General features: G+C 54.4%; 1 protein-coding gene across 3 annotated transcripts in view; it reads right to left on the minus strand.

Moving 5' to 3' along the window:
* LOC122445940 (phospholysine phosphohistidine inorganic pyrophosphate phosphatase) overlaps positions 1-18,855 on the minus strand; it is a 120,157-nt gene that overhangs the window by 91,640 nt on the left and 9,662 nt on the right. For 2 of the 3 annotated variants that reach the window (XM_043475510.1, XM_043475507.1), the window contains exons 2-5: positions 11,741-11,928; positions 10,074-10,227; positions 2,173-2,236; positions 1,246-1,338 (exon numbers count right to left, since the gene is read on the minus strand). In XM_043475510.1, the coding sequence (XP_043331445.1) occupies positions 1,246-1,338; positions 2,173-2,236; positions 10,074-10,227; positions 11,741-11,928 (499 nt within the window). The remainder of the gene's footprint in view (positions 1-1,245; positions 1,339-2,172; positions 2,237-10,073; positions 10,228-11,740; positions 11,929-18,855) is intronic. The other variant, XM_043475508.1, reaches the window with a different exon arrangement.

Below are 18,855 nucleotides of genomic sequence, written 5' to 3' on the forward strand. Positions count from 1 at the left end.
AAACAAATTTTAACATTTGTCAGTATGAACTGAAGTCGTGAAAACCAGGTTATTCATTCCTGTCACCTTCACCAAATAAATTCCCGCTCTACCAACCTCACAGGGTACTTCCTGTGAGGGACCTCCGAGACCTGCATTTTCCGATCTTCAGGCGAGGTTTGGGTGCAGGGGGTCCAGACTTCCACGGCTATGTGCTCTTTTCCTAAGTATCGTGAGAGACCAGCGCTCTAGACTTGAACAGGTGTGGGAAATTCCGGTCCAACAGGGCGGGAGCAGCAAGGGGACCCAGGGGGCACCAGCCTTGCCATAAGATGCTGACACAGTCCCCTGGTGCCCTGTCCAAAACGGACAGCAGGACAGCCTGGCCGTATGCAGACGCATACCCACTGTTCCTTCAACAACGCTGTCAGGACCCCACCGGCCGGAGGGGACCAGCTCACTCCACCTGGGAAGTGGGGTGGGAAGACACTAAAATCATAACTGCTCTTTTTTCCTTCAGAGATGTATGTTTGGAAGGCAACATGTGTCAAAAGCAGTTATAATGTGGGACTTCCCTGGTGGTCCAATGGTTAAGACTCTGCACTCCCAACGCAGGAAGCATGGGTTCGATCCCTGGTCAGGGAACTAAGATCCTGCAGGCTGCCTGGTGTGGTCAGAAAAACAAGCTGTAATGTAAAGGTGGCCAGGTGCATGATTTTATACCTGCATATTCTTTTCACGTTGTCTTTCCAATGAAATAATTTCAGTACACTGACCGGACTCGTTAATTCCAATCCTTCCAAAGAGGCAGCAAAAATCTTAGGAAAAGTCACAGGCGTTTCTCTTTCTCACTCTTGTTATTTAGTCTCAAAGTCCTGTCTGACTCTTTGTGACCCCGTGGACTGTAGCCCACCAGGCTTCTCTGTCCCTGGGACTTCCCAGGCAAGAATACTGGAGTGGGTTGCCATTTCCTTCTCCAGGTGATCCTCCCAACTCAAGGACCAAATCCTTACACAGACACTGATTCGATAGGTTGAGAACGTTCAGTGGGCCTCCTTTGCTGTCTTTCCTCGACATCCCAGTCAGATCAGCTCTCATGCCTGGGGATGGAGGAGGAAGGGGTATACCAGCTTGGCCGCCTGGCAACCTCCCCGGGGGTGCCTGAGCCCCCAGACTCACCTCAGGCACCCAGGCTGCCCCTGGGGAGCACGCTGGCCTCCCCTGACAGCTGCCTCTGTGTACACACTTCGGGGGGAGCTGGCTTACCTCGTGGGCTTCCACTCCCATCTCTTGCAGGGCGGACTTGAAAAACTCGGGGGAAGGCTTTCCCACCACCTCGGCTTTGATACCACAGGCATACTGGGGGAGAGAGAAGGACACAGCGTGGGTTGGGGACCAAGGGACGCGGAGGGGGGAACCCTGGCCTGGTGAAATCCTGCCCCCAGGGAATCAAAAAGAAACGCCCCAGTGTGTACCCAGGGGCCTCCAAGGGGCAAGACACGCGGGCCCAGAGACACGCCTTGTGGGTGAGCATCACAACCAGGCTGCCCAGGGTGCTGGGGGCACCCACCACCAGGCCTCTGCCACCTGCCCCAAGGTCAGACGACCTCCGACCTCCAGGACCTCCGACCTCCTGGGCGTTAGGGCGTCAGGGACGTTTCTCTGCATTCCTGCTTCCCCTCCCTTCCCCTCTCCCCTCCCCCAGCTCTGTCTCAGGTCCTCCATGGCGGCAGTGACCCGGGGCTGGCCTGGGCGGGGAGCCCAGCTGAGCCCGGCCCTGGAAACTGGAGGAGGGGACTGGGAAGGAGTCCAGGCAGCACACAGGAGTCTGAGGAGCTGCAGGAAAGCAGGCTGAGGCACGAGGCAGGTGTGCAGGGATCCGGGAGCCAAGAACCCGGAGGAGAGGCGCAGAGCATGCCGCGAGGGCCAGCGGGGCAGAGGCCCGGGGTGCAGGGCCGGGGTCCCGGGAGTGGGGCAGGGAGGGAGCGACAGGGAGCAGGGGGATGACCAGCGCAGCTGAGGGGCCAAGCTCCAGAGGAGGCGAAGGGCCGGGCTTGAAGCTGCGAACACGATGTGCGACTTGGAAAACATAAAGGCACTTGGGATGCTGAGCACCCCGTCTTCTCCGGGAAGACCGGGACATCCCGGAAGGCCCTGAGACCGGAAGAGGGTAGGGCGGACCCGGGCAGGTACCTCAAGTGCCTTCATGTAGGGACCGACGTCCAGCATCAGGCCAGAGGTCTCCTTGTAGTAGCGTCTGGAAAAGAGCCGAGGGGGACAGGGTGAGCTGAGCCCAGGAACCTGGGAAGCGCCGAGGAGAAACCACTCTGTCCTGGTTCTAGGCTGGTCCAAGAGGGCTGAGTCATGGGCCGGGGGTGAGGGCAGACGCCACACTGAGAGTGACCAACGGGGGTCAGCACAAGAGCCCAGCAGTGGCCAGCATGCCGGGGCGGGGGCGGTGGGGCTGGAGGAGGGGAGAGATGGGGGTCCAGCAGCTCTCAGAAAGGCCCCCTGCTGCCAGCCGCGTGGGGACCCCACCACAGTGATGAATGGAGGACCCTGGGGGCAGCTGGGTCCAATTGCTAACACAGAGAAACACAAGTGACCTGTGTTCTGGGAAAGGGCAGCCGGTCCACAGAGCATGTGGTGAACCCCTAATTGCTAATAATTAACCCCTAATTGCTGCCTGGAGAAGAAAACTCCATTAGTTCCAGAGCATCTCCTAGCAGCTGGAGGGTCAGGAGAGGTGCCAGGCCTCACGGGCGCCAGATGCTTCTATGAGACGACAACTGTTTCTTCCCTGTCTCGCTGGAGGCCGAGACGGCTTGGCTCCTGGCATCGCCTCCCAAGCCGGTCTCACCTCTTCCCTCCTGTGAGTGCTGTGCCCAGGCCGCACGCAGACCCCTCGGGGCACACGGTGACCAGGCCCAGCTCTCTCGGAGCACAACTATTTGACTATCAAGTGGGGAGAAGGTAGTTTGTTTGCTCTGCGCTGCTCTGAAGGGAGGGTTAAACGGGACCCCAGGACTGTTAAACGTTTTGAGACCCATCACACCAGTTACCCTTCCCCGTTCCCATGACTGTCGAATCTGGGAGACACGACACAACATGGACGTGACCTAAATGCCCTCAGACAGATGAATGGAGAAGACGTGACACACACACGCAATGGGACGTTACTTAGCCATAAAGACAGAGAGAAAGAACGCCATTTGCAGCAATATGCATGGGCCTAGAGATTATCACACCAAGCAAAGGAATCAGAGAGACAAACACCGTATGATATCACTTATATGTGCAATCTAAAAGAATGACAAAGATAAACAGCATGTATGTGGAAAAGCAAAGAAAAGACTAGTGAAGCCTGCTGACTTCAGGGTTCAAATCCTCTTCTGACTTGCTTTCAACTGTGGGACTCTGGGTTGCGTACGCCCTCTGGGCCTCAGTTTCCTACTCTGTAAAATGGGCCCAAAGAAGCCCCAGTGCCTACCCTTGTGGGCTGCTGTGAGGCTTGAGCAACACAATGCAGGAGAAGTTCCTAACATGATGCCTGGGGTGAAGAAAGCACTCCAAAAGTGTAGCTACCCAGACTGAGATGGGCAATAAGATATGAGCCGGGGAAGAATGAACGCAGGTCTTTCCAGTTTGTGGGGGCCGGACCCTGTCCTGTGTCTACTGGAAATGGTACAACCGAGCTTCCGGAAGTTGCCTCTAGCAGCTTCCTTCCTCTAGCTCTGCAGCACCCAGGGACTCTGCCTGCCTCTCTGGGCCCCACCCGAGGCCTCCAAGGCTGCAGGAGCCTGGCCTCCCACAGCGATCACCCTGACCTTCAGGTGGAAGAGGCGCTCAGCCGCTCTGCATCCTCACTGCCTGCCCCGGAACCTTCCGTCCGGACGCAGGCTGGGCTGCAGCCAAACTCTTGGCCTTGGCAAGGGCTGGTCCCCTGCCACAGGCCAGGCAGATCAGAGCCTGACTGCTGAAGCCATGGGGGCCTCTCCCATCACGAACGGACCCCTCTCCAAGTCAACTCGGGCCTCAAGGTCAGGGTCCAAGACTCTGCACACCAGGGGTCGTGCCGTGTGGATGTGACCCGGCTGGGAAGCCGCACATATGCAGGAAGGTGCCTAGGAGCCAGGGGAGAGCCACCGCTGCTCATGGAGCTGGGACCCGCCAACGCTCCCCTTCTTAAGGAAAGTGAAAGTGTCAGTCGTTCAGTCGTGTCTGACACTTTGCGATCCCGTGGGCTGTATAGTCCGCCAGGCTCCTCTGTCCACAGAATTCTCCAGGCAAAAAATACTGGAGTGGGGAGCCATTCCCTTTTCCGGGGGATCTTGCCGACCCAGGGACCAAGCCCAGGTCTCCTGCATCTGCAGGTGGATTCTTTACTGAGCCACCAGGAGAGCCCCCCTTTTAAAAGGGTGACCCCAAAACCTAGGCTTAGAGGTTCCTAACTGTCTTTGTTTTAAGTCTGGACTCTAGACATCTATCCTGTGTTTATACAGCCTCAAAACAGTGTTTGCTTTTATTTTTCCCCAGTTCCACAAGAAACTACTTGGGTATGATTCCCTCAGTCAGGTCCAGGGTTAGAAGGAGTGGCCAAATAAAGCCAAACGTGGCCAAGAGGCAGAGGGGGACACCAGAAGCTAGGGCCTTGGCTCTTGGGGGGGCTGCTGGCATCCGCTAACTTGGTCCCCCAAGCATGTAGGACGAAGCTGTCCCGCACCTCTTTGCAGGGAACACTCTCAGACCCAGGCTGCTCCCCAGGGACTCCCCGTCTGGTGGGGAAGTGGACAGGTCCACAGACAAATATGAAAGAGCAGGACCTGGGTGATGGCAAGGGGAAACCTGTGCTCTGCGCGCTCTGCTTGGGGAGGGCCGGGCATGCTGGGGACAGGGCGGCAGGGAGGCGTCCCAGAGGAGGAAGCATCAAAGCTGAGGCCCGAAGGTCAAGGGGGACGAGTGGAGGGGTCTAGACCTGGGGGCTCTCAGACTTGGGACCCTCCTGAGGACCCCGAGTGCCAGATGCTGCTCCAGCCGCACGGGAGTCCGTCAGATGCTCAGAGGCACCCCTTTGTCCCCTACCCTCCAGGAAATGCCCAGCCAGGGTGAGACGGGAGGGAGCTGGGTCGCGGGGGGGGGGGGGCTCTCCGAGGGTGGGGCACATTGAAGAGAGCTGGGGCACCGAGGACAGAACTGAGGAAAGAATGCAGCCAGCCTAGGAGAGGACAACCCAGGCGCCAAGGAAAAAATTATAAAACAAGGCTGCTCTGTTGCAACACACACAGCTCTGTCTGGAGCTGAGGATTCTAGGAGCCTCTGGCCCAGGACAGGCTCAGCTCCGAGCCGGCTGCAGGAGGCGGGAGCTGGCGGCACCTCCCCGTGGAAGGGCCTCCCAAGGACACCCATGCTGCACCACTTCTGCCCGATGCATCCTCCCGCGAGTCTTCCTTCCAGAGTGACACCTTCTGACTGCACCTTCTTCAGTTTAAATTTAGTCCCGGTGGGAAAAAGAATCGGAACATGCGGCTGAAAAGATCCAATCAAAACCCTCTCTTCGCCACACTGATTTTTGGAACCTAAAGAAAAAAACTGACTTCCATAAATCAAAACGAGAAACCTTATTATTTCTTTTTAAACTAAATGTGGACTTGCTTTCACAGGGTTGAGAACTTATCTTTCTTATTCAGCCAGGAAAACAAAAAGGCATCTTGAAGGCCATCTGTTGGCCCAAAACATTTTTAGAGATACAGTAAACACTAGTACCCAAGTTAATTTTTCTTATCCCCCAAACACAAGAGATTTGATATATTTATTTTCTGTTACTGGCATAACAAAAGCCACAGCAGGTCTGGCTTGAACCCGAGTACTCAGGCCACAAAGAAGAATCCGTGGATTCCGGAAAGACAGGAAAAACCCGGAGAGCAGCAGTCAGGTAGATTTTATGCTTTATTCCTCTGTCTTCCCTTCCGATTATTCAGCACAGCCTCCCTTCAAAATGACCACTTGACCTTTCCCACAAGAGCCATTAACCTTCCATAGCCGGTCGCGTAAACAGCTTAATTTTCTGATGGAGGCATGACAGAAGAAATTACAAAGGCAATTCCCACTCTCGGTCAAAACAGATGCCAAATGTAAATCACTCCGTTTCCAGGACGAGGACATTCTGCCCCAGTGAATCCACCACCCTGCCTCCTTGGGGGCACCTCGCGGCCCCACTCGGGTGAAGGATGGCCCCTCACCACCGGTGACCCTCACCTGGATGTGACAGCAGCTCTTCCTGGGTCCTTGGGTTGTCCCAGGTGGCTATGACCTAAGCCCAGAAGCTGTTGGCTCCTAGCTAGAGAACCCCTCGCTAGCTGCTTACTTGGAAAACAAATCTTTGCCTACTATTGAATTTGTTATAGAAGTACAAAGCTAAAAGAAACTGATGTCATTTTTTTTCTTTCTTTTTCAACCACATACCTATTTTGCCTACTAACCCTGATCTGGAAAAATAATTTATTAAAGATAATTTTGAAGAAAAAAGTTTTAACATAAATGAGTAATAACAAAGCTTCTTAATTGTGCTGTTCTTTAGAGAGGGGTTGGTAACTTTAGGGATGCCTACAGGACCAAGCCAGGGACGTAAAAGAGTCAAGCTGAAAAAAAAAAAAGTCATGCTGGCCAGCTTCTGTGGTTTGCAGTGACCTAAACCACAGAAGGTAAAGATCAGCAAGGAACTCTGGCAGCTAATTTTATGTCAACTTGGCTGAGCCAAGCTGCCCAGATATTTGGTCTAATGGTATTCTGGATGCTTCTGAGAAGATGTTTCTTGAATGACATTCACATTTAAATCAGTGGACTCTGAGTAAAGCAGATTGCCCTCCATAATGTGGTGGGCCTCGTCCAATCAGTTGAAGGCCCAACCAAAACAAAGTCTGACCTCTCCAAACAAGAAGGAATCTGCCAGCAGATAACCTTGGCACTCAGACGGCAACTCTTCTGTAAGCCTCCAGCCTGCTGGCCTATGTAGGAAGAACCTAGCCTCCACAATTTCTCTTTATATACCCATCTTCCTCAACCTATGACAGGGTTATGTTCTGATAAACGTGTTACAAGCTGAAAATATCATTAAGTCAAAAATGCATTTAAAAAAATGCATTTAAAAAGCCCAGCCTACCTTAAATATGCTCAGAACACTTATATTAGCCTATAGTTGGGCAGAATCATCTAACACAAAGTTTATTTTATAATAAAGCACTGAATATCTCATGTAATTTGTTGAACACTGTACTGAAAGTGAAACTCAGAATGGTGGTCTGGGTACAGAACGTTCGTACGTGTATTAGCTGTTGACCCTCACGATTATGTGGCTGCCTGGGAGCAGTCAGTGCCCAGCATCTGCCCAGCATCACCAGAGAGGACTGCATTGCCTGAGGGAAAGGATCAGAATTTGAAATTCAAAGTACGTTTTTTCTGAATGTGCATAGCTTTCACACCATAGCAAAATCGAAAAGTTATGATTTGAACCATTGCTAAGTCAAGAACTGTCTGTATGTACGTCACCACACCCTGTTGGTTCTGTTTCTCTGGAGACCACTGACTAACACAGGATACACTTTATTGCATGATAAACACACTGGAATATTTGCAGCAGGACAAAGGTCCACATAGTCAGAGCTATGTTCTTTCCAGTAGTCATATACGGATGTGAGTGTTGGACCATAAAGAAGGCTGAGCGCCGAAGAATTGATGCTTTTGAACTGTGGTGTTGGAGAAGACTCTTGAGAGTCCCTTGGACTGCAAGGAGATTCAGCCAGTCCATCCTAAAGGAAATCAGTCCTGAATATTCATTGGAAGGACTAATGCTGAAGCTCCAATACTTTGGCTACCTGATGGGAAGAACTGACTCACTGGAAAAAGACCCTGATGCTGGGAAAGATTGAGGGCAGGAGGAGAAGGGGATGACAGAAGATGAGATGGTTGGATGGCATCACCAACTCAATGGACATGAGTTTGAGCAAGATCTGAGGGATGGTGAAGGACAGGGAAGCCTGGCGTGCTGCAGTCCGTGGGGTCACAAAGAGTTGGACATGACTTAGCAACTGAACAACAATAAAAGAAACATATCCTCTCTTCTCTTTCTTTAAATCTCTTTCACTTGCCTATTTAAAAAAAAAAAAAAGCACAGCCATGAAGAAATATTTCTCTACTATGAGAAAAGCAACCGCCAGTACAAGCCGACCCTGAAGCCTGGAGACGGGCAGGAGGACGTGGGGGGGTCTCGCTGCACCAGAGCTGAGGGACCAGTGGCTCCAGCCAAGCGGCAGCGCGTTCGGGAATGTGGGGCGAGCACCCTCAGATCTTCTGATTTTTCAAGAGAATCCAGAAATCCAGTTATTTTATGTAAAGTCTCCCAATTTTTAAAACGGCCTCAAAAAAGTTTAAGATCTTGCGTGGACCCAATACCTGCTCTCGAATGGAGCCTAAAGGTGGCAGAGCACAGGCTCTGGGGGGCTCTCCTGGCCACGCCCGCAATGACTGATGGGGCGACCGTGGCTCCCCTCACCTCCCTAGCCTTGATATACCCATCTGTAAAATGGCAATGATGCTGCCTACAGCTCGCAGGGTTGTGGTCAGAATTAAACATGGTGAACTACAGAGTGCTTCGCAATGGCCAGCGGCCAGATAAAACGTCCCCCTCGTGTCTACTGGAATAGCCACCCCCGTCCAGCAGGCAGAGGTGGGAACTCCCCAGTCACCAGAAGCACCTAAGTGTGGGAAAGGCCTCCCCAGAGGTGGCCACAGCACTCCTGCCCTGCGCGCGAAGCTGGGGTCGGGTTCCACAGCACCCTTGTGACTCTAAAACCCTAGTGCTGATGCCACAGAGGACAGAATAAACCTGCACTGCTTTCTGGGAAGCAACTTGGCAACACACACCAAGAATCTCAAAAAGTACACATCACCCGAAATGCCAGAAAGAGGCTGATCACGGCCTTACTCAGGGAGAAAATCAGAAACAACCTACAGCAACTACAGGAGAGCCTGTAAGAAAAGTGAATAGGAATAAACTCGCCACAGAGACGTCTACTTATTATATGGAAGTGTTAGTCACTCATTTACATGGGCCCCTTTGCGATCCCGTGGACTGTAGCCCTCCAGGCTCCTCTGTCCATAGGATTCTCCAGGCAAGAATACTGGAGTGGGTAGCCATTCCCTTCTCCAGGGGATCTTCCCAACCCAGGGATCGAACTCGGGTCTCCCACATTGCAGGCAGACTGTCCACCCCCTGAGCCACCAGGGAAGCCCTATTGTATGGAAAGTGGTTCACAAAATATTCAGTGAACGACTAAAACCGGGTGACGGAACTAGGTCGAGTTAGGTACTGAAGCAGTGAACACACCCACGTGTAATGACTTCTGCAAAGAAAACTGCTTGGAAGGACACACACCAAAATGCCGACCGCTGTTTCCTCCTGCGGTGGGGCTGAAAACGCTGTTTTCCTCTTAGCACTCATCTGTATTCAACAGTTTTTCTTCAATGAAGATGCGTTGTCTTGGTGATAAAAGAGGTTAAGAGAAATAATCAACGCAGTGTTTTAAAAGAGACGGTGAGGCCCAGGCTGCAGACTCGGACAAACATGCTGGTGAGAAAATGACAAGCTGACAGACTGCTCCACAACCAGAGGTGTGGGGCCCAGACGAGAGCCCACAGGCCCTCTCGAGCCTGCTCTCACTGCTCGGGCGTCCGTCTCCTTGGCACAGCCCATCAGCCCTGGGCCGTGTCCTGTGACAACGACCGAAACTCGGCACGGCCACCCTGATCTCCAGGGGTCTCCTCTGCAGTGACCCACCCCTGACCCCGGCCACTCCCAGCCACTCACAAGGAAGCTTGACCAATCAGCTGAAGACCAGGTCTCTGCTCAAAAATTATCAAAAGACAGGGATGACAAAATGAAGGAAAAAAGCAAGAAAAGGAGAGGGAAGGAAGAAGGAGCCACACTGCGTCCACCCCACGCCCAACCTTCCCAGCTTCTCTGCTGATTCCTTAAGTCTGAGAGAACCAAGGAGCATCGCCCAGGGTGGCCGGAAATGACTCCCCTCCAGCCGACTTACCCTTTTCCCAGTGAGAAGAGCACGGGGTTTTCCAGCTCCATGAGCACCTGGAAAGCTTTATTCATGTTTCGATAAGAAAAGCCTTCTCCGGCGTCTGCAATTACAACACAGTTTGGGTTGGACGTGTCGATCTGATCAAATTCTGAACGGACTCCTGGAAAGAGGGAGAGAGAAGGGTTCGATCCCTGGGTCAGGAAGATCCCCTGGGGGGGGGCATGGCAATCCACTCCAGTATTCTTGCCTGGGAAATTCCATGGACAGAGGAGCCTGGTGGGTTACAGTCCATGGGGTCGCAAAGAGTTGGATACAACTGAACGACTTAGGAATAACCACCACCACCAAAGTCTGCAAGTGACTTTGAGATGCATCAAAAAGATAAAGATGGATAGATGGATGCAGGGATGGGGAGATGTATAATGAAGAAAACATAGCAAAATGTCATTGGTAAAGTCAAGGTGAAGGGCAAACAAATATTCCAAATAAAATTGTTTCAGCTTTGCCATCTGTTTGAAAATTCTCATAACAAAAGTTGGGGGGGGGGGTTGGAATTCATCAACAATGAAACCTGAAAAGATTCAAGGTCTGAAAAGACAGGGACACTTATGCAAAACACAGATGCAAGAGTACAGGTGAGGAAGGGCATCTGGCTTCTCCCACAGCTTCTCGAGCGCCAACATCTGCCTGCTGGACTCACTGATGAAAGACGTCTTCAAGGGGAACACTGAGTTTCCCTCTCCTCTCTGGTGGGTGCGCCCCAACCCGCCCCTCTGCCCCTGCCCCGGGGAGGGGAGGATTTTCTCTCTTAAATCTTTCTGTTACTTTAAGGACCTGTTCTAAAGACACTGGCAAGGATCCCAGATCACAGAGGAAGCATTTCGAGAAAAACAATTTCTAAAGGCTGGGCATGTCGCCCTCGACTGGCGCCAGAGCTGTGGACTTGGCCTCCAGACCTTCAGGGAGCTCTCTCCATTTCTGGGAGGCCCCTACCCCTGTCCAGGGGAAGAAAAGCGTGCTTGCCTCTGCCACAGGTTTGTAAATGACAAAGTTGTTTCTGTGCAACGACAGAAAAGTGTCCTGAATTCCGAAGCATGTACCGTCTCTTCTTTTTAAATATTCAGAAGGCACCAGGTAATGCTGTTCTTTCTTCTTCATTTCAGCAAAACTCCCAGCTGAGGGTCAAAGGGACTCTGTCCTCGCCTTCAGACTGATGTTAGCAAGTAAACCTGTGCCATTAGCCAGAGCATGGGGCTGGTTGTCACAAATATGGTTCCGAAACCTACAGACCTAGCTTTGCATCTATTCTATTTGCCTGTCTGTCTGTCTCTCTCACACACACACAGACACAGACCCCAGAGGCTAACATCTTGCCCCCGTTGACAATTTCCTGCCACCTTGCTCCATCCTGGATCACAGAAAACAGACTCAGGGTTTTCCTGCCTCCAAGGAGCCATATGGACCCTGCCTCTGACCACCACCCCACCCGACCCCAACCCCCAGGCCCGGGATGATGCCAGGATGGATGGGGCCAGGGTCCCAGCAGGGAGCCCCTGGGTTCCACCCCAAGGCCCACGGGTCTAACAAGGGCCAGGTGCTCCCTCTGTGTCCTCCCCAGCCCCCAGCTGGAAAGGGGGTGCCTTCACCCCGCCTCCAGGGCCCAGGGGGCCTACCGTCATGGACGAGCAGGTGTGGCCGCAGGCCTCGCTGCTTCAGGATCAGGCAGGCGGCGGGGGCCGGGGCGGTCACCTCGCCCTCGGAGACGTCGAAGCCCAGCCGTCGCAGCAGCCCCACCAGGTCCACCCGTGACTTCTGCGACTCGTTGGTGCAGAACCTGACCTTCAGTCGGGACCGCTTCAGTCTGCAGAGGGGAGAGAGGCGGTGAGGGGCTGTCAGCAGGCAGCCTGGCCACCCGGGGAAGGGCCTAGATAGGTGTTTCTCCAGGGGAAAACAGTCCAGAGCAAGCCGGGTCTCCACAGGCCCCTGAGCTGGGCCTTGACAGCCTCGCCAGACCCTGGGGTTTCTGAGCTGAAGAAGACCCTTCTCATCCTCGCTGAGCTCGGCGCACCTGAGATGCCCCGAGTTCCCATGTGACCTTCGCTTCTGCCTGGGACACGGCCATGCCCCTCCACCTGGGACACACCTCCTCTTCACACGAGCCAATCGCCCCACCTCCTGGGACCCACTCGACACCTCCCCGCCCCACCCCGCACCGCTCAGCCTGGTGGAGTTCCCCCCTGAGCAGCCCGGCCACCCCTCTGGGCCCTCCCACCACAGTGAGCATCTCCACTGAGCATCTGAGCTGACCCCTGAGTATCCACATTTCCCCAAAATGCAAAGGCCGAGGGACCACAGGCCGAGGTGTGCCATCTCACCGCTGTCACTGAAGACAGGTCTGCCAGACGGAGTCACTGGGCGCACGGGTGAGCTAATGGGATGAGAGCCGGGGATGCCCGCGGCGTCGGCGGCTCCAACAGCCCATCCGGGCTCACGTGAGGCTCTGCAGCCCCGCTGCACCCGGGCCGGCTCTGTGAAGGCAAAGTCACAAAAGCCGGTGCCCAGAGAGAACCCAGGGAAATAACACTGAGCCCTTCGCCGACAGCGACTGGGCGCCTACTCACGGGCCGGCGGGGCTGGGCACTCAGACACGCCGCGGTGCCCGCAGGCGGGCCCTCTGACCCCAGAGTCCTCGGTCGGTGCGTGAGGCGGGAGACCGCACACAGGAGGGGTACAGGGGTCAGGATGAGAGAGGGGACGGGAAGGACCAAAGAGGCGAGGAGACAGGACGGCCAGGGAGCGTGGGCAGGTCAGGAGGCCTCCCCGCAGAGGAGACGGCTCTGGAGCTGAGACTGGAAGGGAAGCCAAGAGACAAAGGAACAGGGTCCCCCAGAAGGAGGGGGCCCTGCAACAGTCGGCGCTGCAGGTGAGGGCAGGCCCCGAGCGAGGGGGTCAGTGGGCCGGCTACCCGGCCTGGTCCCTAGCACACGGCCCTCCCTGGATGAACCCCGGGCCATGGCGTGGGGGCCCTCAGATTTGGCATCTGCTGAGAGCATGGGAGGGGCTGTGGAAGACACCAGGCCGCCAGTCAGGGGGTCCGAGAAACCCTAGGGGACAAGGGGAAGGGTCTGTCCAGCGTCCTCTTCTCCAACCCTCCGGGCGGCGCTGCCCCACTCTGCCTGTAGCCTGCTTTTCTTTCTGACGCTAACCCGTATCTCCAATCATCGCGTTTGCGTTTGTTCAGCATCTCTCTCCCGGACTCACATGCTCCATGAGGTTAGGAACGAGGTCTGAAGAGTGGGCCCACGGCAGGCCCCTGACAAGTCTTTGCTGAATGACTGGGTGATGGCAAGTCCAGATGACATCTGTTGAGAGGCACCCTGCCTTGGGACCACACCTACTACTTCCCCTGAGGATGCCCCAAGCCTGCAGCCGCCTCACTTCACCCCACTCGGTGGTGAAGACACGCATTCCCACGTTACGGTGAGCCTCCAGACCCACCAAGCGCCGGAGCCGACAGGCGAGACCTGGGAAGAAATGTCAGGTCCTACTGACAGCAAGGCGAACAAATGCAGACGGAGAGGCTGACAATGTCGTGTGATCAGCAGCCCAGGTTCCAGTCCTTTCTCAGTATTTGTCTTTCCTAATCAGGGGGTTATGAATTATCAATTACGCTTAGTGGTTAATTGCCCTTCATAAAGACAGCTTTTGTATTTTTAAATTAGGCAGTTAATATATTGTAACTAATAGCATCACCTTGTATATTACGGGCAGATCTTCCACTGATTGGCGCCTGGAATGTGCGATCCGCACCCAAGTTAATGGAGCAGTTGAGGGAAGGAGGCAGCGGGTGCCGGGGGACTAATTATTGCTAATGGATTACGATGTGACCTTCTCAGAACAGTGAGCAATTGGTGTGACGGTGAGATGACAGGACCTCGCAGCTGCTATTCCAAACACAGCTCTGATGCCCGTGAAGCACAGGTAAACAGCAGAGCTCACTGCAGACCGCTCTCCGCCGACACACGACGTACGCTTACTGAAGACGCACTGCTTTAAAATCAAAAGGACTCAAACGGAGAAAGTAACATGGAAACCTCTACACTACCATATGTAAAACAGATAGCCAGTGGGAATTTGCCGTTTGACTCAGGTGGGATGGTGCGGGAGGTGGGAGGGAGGTCAGACGGAGGGGACACATGTACACCTGTGGCTGATTCACGCTGTCGTATGGCAGAAACCAGCACGATATTGTAGTTATCCTCCAATTAAAAATAAAACGAAATTACTAGTTTTAGGGCTGAATCAGCCCCCGGACAGCGGTGGGAAATGCTCGGGGAAGGCCCCTCACTGCCAGTCTGTCCTGTCGCTGACCACACCCTCTTTTCATTTTCTGGCATGAGTCCCAGGTCCTCTCTTCATTTTTCTTAAATACTAAAAGTAACAAGAGTACTGGTTGGATGGATGCATGCATGCTCGGTTGTGTCTGACTCTTTGCAACTCTTCGGACTGTACCCTGCCAGGCTCCTCGGTCCATGGGATTCTCCAGGCAAGAATACCGGCGTGGGTTGCCATTTTTCTCCTCCAAGGGATCTTCCTGACCCAGGGATCGAACCATCATCTCCTGTATCTTCTGCATTGTAGGTGGATTTTTTTTTTTTAACCACTGAACCATAATAATACCAAAGTATTATTCATTATTATTAAAAATAGTAAAGGATGAATATGTTACATTCAGCCTTGCCTTGGGGGTCAGTATCAGGGACCTGATGTCATCCTCACCCCTTGAGGGCAGAGTGCCCTGTGGATACCCTGTGTCCCCCGCATGCACCCCCAGGGCCAGGAGCCTGGAACGCAGAAGGCTCTAAGCACCTGCCATATTGAGTCTGCGAGCTATGGAGGCAAGAACCAGGAGCCCCGTCCCAGGGATAAGAAAACAGGAGCTCCGGGAGGCAGACACCTGAGAAGGTCACCCCGCCCTCCATCTCGTAGGCTGACCCCCTCAGGAGGTAAATGAAGGTTAGGAGAGGATGGAAGGGTGGGGCCGGGACGCGACAGGATCACAGCCACAGATGCCAGGGATCCCTCTGCGACCACAGAGAGGAGGCCACGTCAGGGCACAGCTGAAGGGGGCCACCTAGCAAGCCGGGAAGAGGGCTCCCCCCCACCAGAAACCCACCCTAGAGGCACCTCGATCTCAGACGCCCAGACTTCAGAACTGGGGGCAGATAAACCTCTGTCGCTGAGCCCCCCACGCTTGTGGTACTCTGGTTTCGGCAGACTAAGGCCGTGGAGGAGCCAAAGCCTTGGCGTCTCTAAGAGGGGTTGCTGCTTAATATCAGATTCAGCCTTCGACAGCCTGGAACACATGAACCCAAAGTCAGGAGAGCGGGAGCCAGGTGTGGCTTCAGGACCACGAGCCCCAGGGACGCCGGCACCGGGCTGGGCCTGGCTCCAGGACAGGCCAGGCCATCCCCGACCCCCAACACCCCAGGACCCTGGGGACAGAGGGCCTACCGCAGGGCCCCAGCAGCCAGAGTGGGGCTCCGGCCGGACGTCCCCTCTGAGACCACAGCCACGTCCCCAGTCTGCTGTGCCTCCTCGGACCCCTCCCTGCCCCGAGCGGGTGGGGACTTGCCCCTACTTCCCGTGGGCGCACCGGCTCTTTGAACTGACCTTTACCTCCTCCCAGAGGCTGGGACAAGCTCTGAGTGACAGCGTCGCCTGATGCCATTACCGAGCATCACATGAGCGGGTCCCTTGCAAATCACCTTGGACCTCACACATCTGCTAGCTGTCGGCATCTGCCAGGGGCGCTCACCCGAAAATAATGGAAACCCTCTCATTATCGCTTGGGAGCAGGTAGAGCGCTGGGACGATTACTGGACATCCTGGCTGACCTTGGCACAGCTCCACCACCCAGTGCCCTCTGGGCTCACCAGAGAGGAGCTGGACAGCGGCAAGGAGGCTGCCCTGGGTAAGGCCTCTCCGAGCTCAGTCCCCACCTGGCCCCAGCCACCTCTCACATTCATCTGACCCCGAAGGCCCTTGCATCACCCTGAGTCTTTGCCGTCACCCATCCCCTATGGCAAATCCTACGCATCCTTCAAAGCCTGGTTCGTATGTCCCTTCCTCCAGGAAGGCCCCCCAGACTTCTGTCCCCGCCCAGGCAGAGTCTGTCCTCTTCCCTCTTGGCTTTCACAGCTCTAGAAGCACAGCAGTGCTTTTCTGTGAGAACCATTTAAGTGACCCAAATTCTCATGGAACCAACTCATTTTAGCACCCAGAGAACCTCGGGAGGGCTCACTGCCAATCCTGCCCGTGGGCAGCACTGCTTCAGCGTCTGTTAGGTTTAGGGTTAGGGTTGGGGTTAGGGTTAGGGTTAGGGAAAGCACAGTGGAGCCTGATGAGTCCAGATGGGTAGGCCGGAGGACGGGCCTTTGCACAGGGATGCAGGGCAAGTCATGCCTTCCTACAGCCAAGGGACAAATGCATATGAGATGCTCTAATACTCAGCAGGAGGCCAGGAGGTCAAGGAACGACCCAGAGGGGCTCCAGGGTCTGATGACTATGGGCTGTGGCACCTCCACAAGCTATTTCTTCTCTCTGGGGCCCAGTTTCCTCATCTGGAAGATGGGATGATAACAGCCTCACGTGCTGAAGCTCCAGGGAGATTTTCGAGGTGCCATCATGGGCCTGGCCCATGGTCAGAGCTCGCTCAGGGTGTGCAGAGAACATCGGCCAGTAAGTGGCCAGCAGACAGGCTCCCCAATCTCGTTCCCGGCCCCCCTCCCTGCCCCCACTGCCCAGAGCAGGAGGGCCCTCCCCCACCGCACTCTAGCCACCCCATCACCAAGCAGAGGGGTCCCCCACGGCTGGCAGGCCCTCCTGTCTGCTGCTCCTACCACCTGGGTCTCCCAGGAGCAAGGGCTGGGTCCTACAGGTGGTGGAGGGGTGGGGGGTGTGGGTGGGGTCTGGAAGGCCAGGCTGATGGTGACTCCAAACCTTACTCCCACCCCAAGCAGAAGGACCCCTCACAGGATGGTGAAGGAGAGGAGGCCTCAAGCTGGGTGGGCTCCTGGGTGGGTAGGGAAGGCAGCAGGCTGGCAGGTCAAACTTGAAGCGATAAATGAGGGTAGAGGATGGTGACTCCTCCCCACCACAGAGAAAACAGGGTCCACGTCCTCTGATTTACGTGCCCCTGGGTTGGTCTTCATGGAACAACAGACTGGTTCCAAATAGGAAAAGGAGTACATCAAGGCTGTATATTATCACCCTGCTTATTTAACTTCTATGCAGAATACATCATGAGAAATGCTGGGCTGGAGGAAGCACAAGCTGGAATCAAGATTGCCGGGAGAAATACCAATAACCTCAGATATGTAGATGACACCACCCTTATGGCAGAAAGTGAAGAGGAACTAAAGACCCTCTTGATGAAAGTGAAAGAGGAGAGTGAAAAAGTTGGCTTAAAATGAAACATTCAGAAAACTAAGATCATGGCATCCGGTCCCATCACTTCGTGGCAAATAGATGGGGAAACAGTGGTAACTTTATTTTTGGGGGCTCCAAAATCACTGTATTTGGTGATTGCAGCCATGAAATTAAAAGACGCTTCCTCCTTGGAAGGAAAGTTATGACCAACCTAGACAGCATATTAAAAAGAGAGATATTGCTTTGTCAACAAAGATCTGTCTAGTCAAGCCTATGGTTTTTCCAGTAGTCATGTATGGATGTGAGAGTTGGACTATAAAGAAAGCTGAGCACTGAAGAATTGATGCTTTTGAACTGTGGTGTTGGAGAAGACTCTTGAGAGTCCCTTGGACTGCAAGGAGATCCAACCAGTCCATCCTAAAGGAGATCAGTCCTGGTGTTCATTGGAAGGACTGATGCTGAAGCTGAAACTCCAATACTTTGGTCCACCTGATGTGAAGAGCTGACTCATTTGAAAAGACCCTGATGCTGGGAAAGATTGAGGGCAGGAGGAGAAGGGGACAACAGAGGATGAGATGGTTGGATGGTATCACCAACTCAATGGACATGAGTTTGCATAAGCTTCGGGACTTGGTGATGGACAGGGAGGCCTGGCGTGCCATGCGGTTCATGGGGTCACAAAGAGTCGGACACGACTGAGCGACTGAACTGAACTGAACTGGGCTGGTCTTCACAAGAGTTGTGTGAGGTCCACAGGCCCACCACGGGCTGAAGTCTCTACCAGGGACCATCTCCACATCCAGCGACCTGGAGCCCTGCCCTGAGACAGGAGAAACAGACCAGAGAGGAGGAAAGTGGGGGAGGGGAAGAGCATGTCCCCCACATCCCCGCCTCCCTGACCCACACTGCCTGCTCTGTGCCCCCATCCCAGGGGCCGCAACTCAAGACACTATCTGGTGGAGAGAAGCCCCTCTTTCTATCAAAAATGGTCACAGCTGCAGATAAATGAATCTCTGTGGTTCGGGTTTCCAAGAGAAGGACAGGACACCCACAAAACCCCGGGGGGCACTCATTATGAACTGAAACCTGGGCAGCAGCGCCCAGTCAAGACCCTCAGAGAACAGGAGTCCCCGCTGCTCCATCTCTCGGCATCCAGATCTTTGTTACGTGGCGGGGCTCCGTGCAGCGCCAGCCACTGTCTGACATTGAGATCTGTGGCTGCTTCCCCTTTAGAAAGCCACGGAGACGGACCGCACACATTCGGAAAACTGAAACAGGCAAAGGGCCTATTTGTTCCAAGGACTCGCTATTTTATCATGGGGTCACATGGGAGCCCGTGCGCAGAGCAGGCGCAGTC

This window comes from Cervus canadensis, chromosome 8 (assembly GCF_019320065.1).
Source record: "Cervus canadensis isolate Bull #8, Minnesota chromosome 8, ASM1932006v1, whole genome shotgun sequence".
Taxonomy (NCBI): domain Eukaryota; kingdom Metazoa; phylum Chordata; class Mammalia; order Artiodactyla; family Cervidae; genus Cervus; species Cervus canadensis.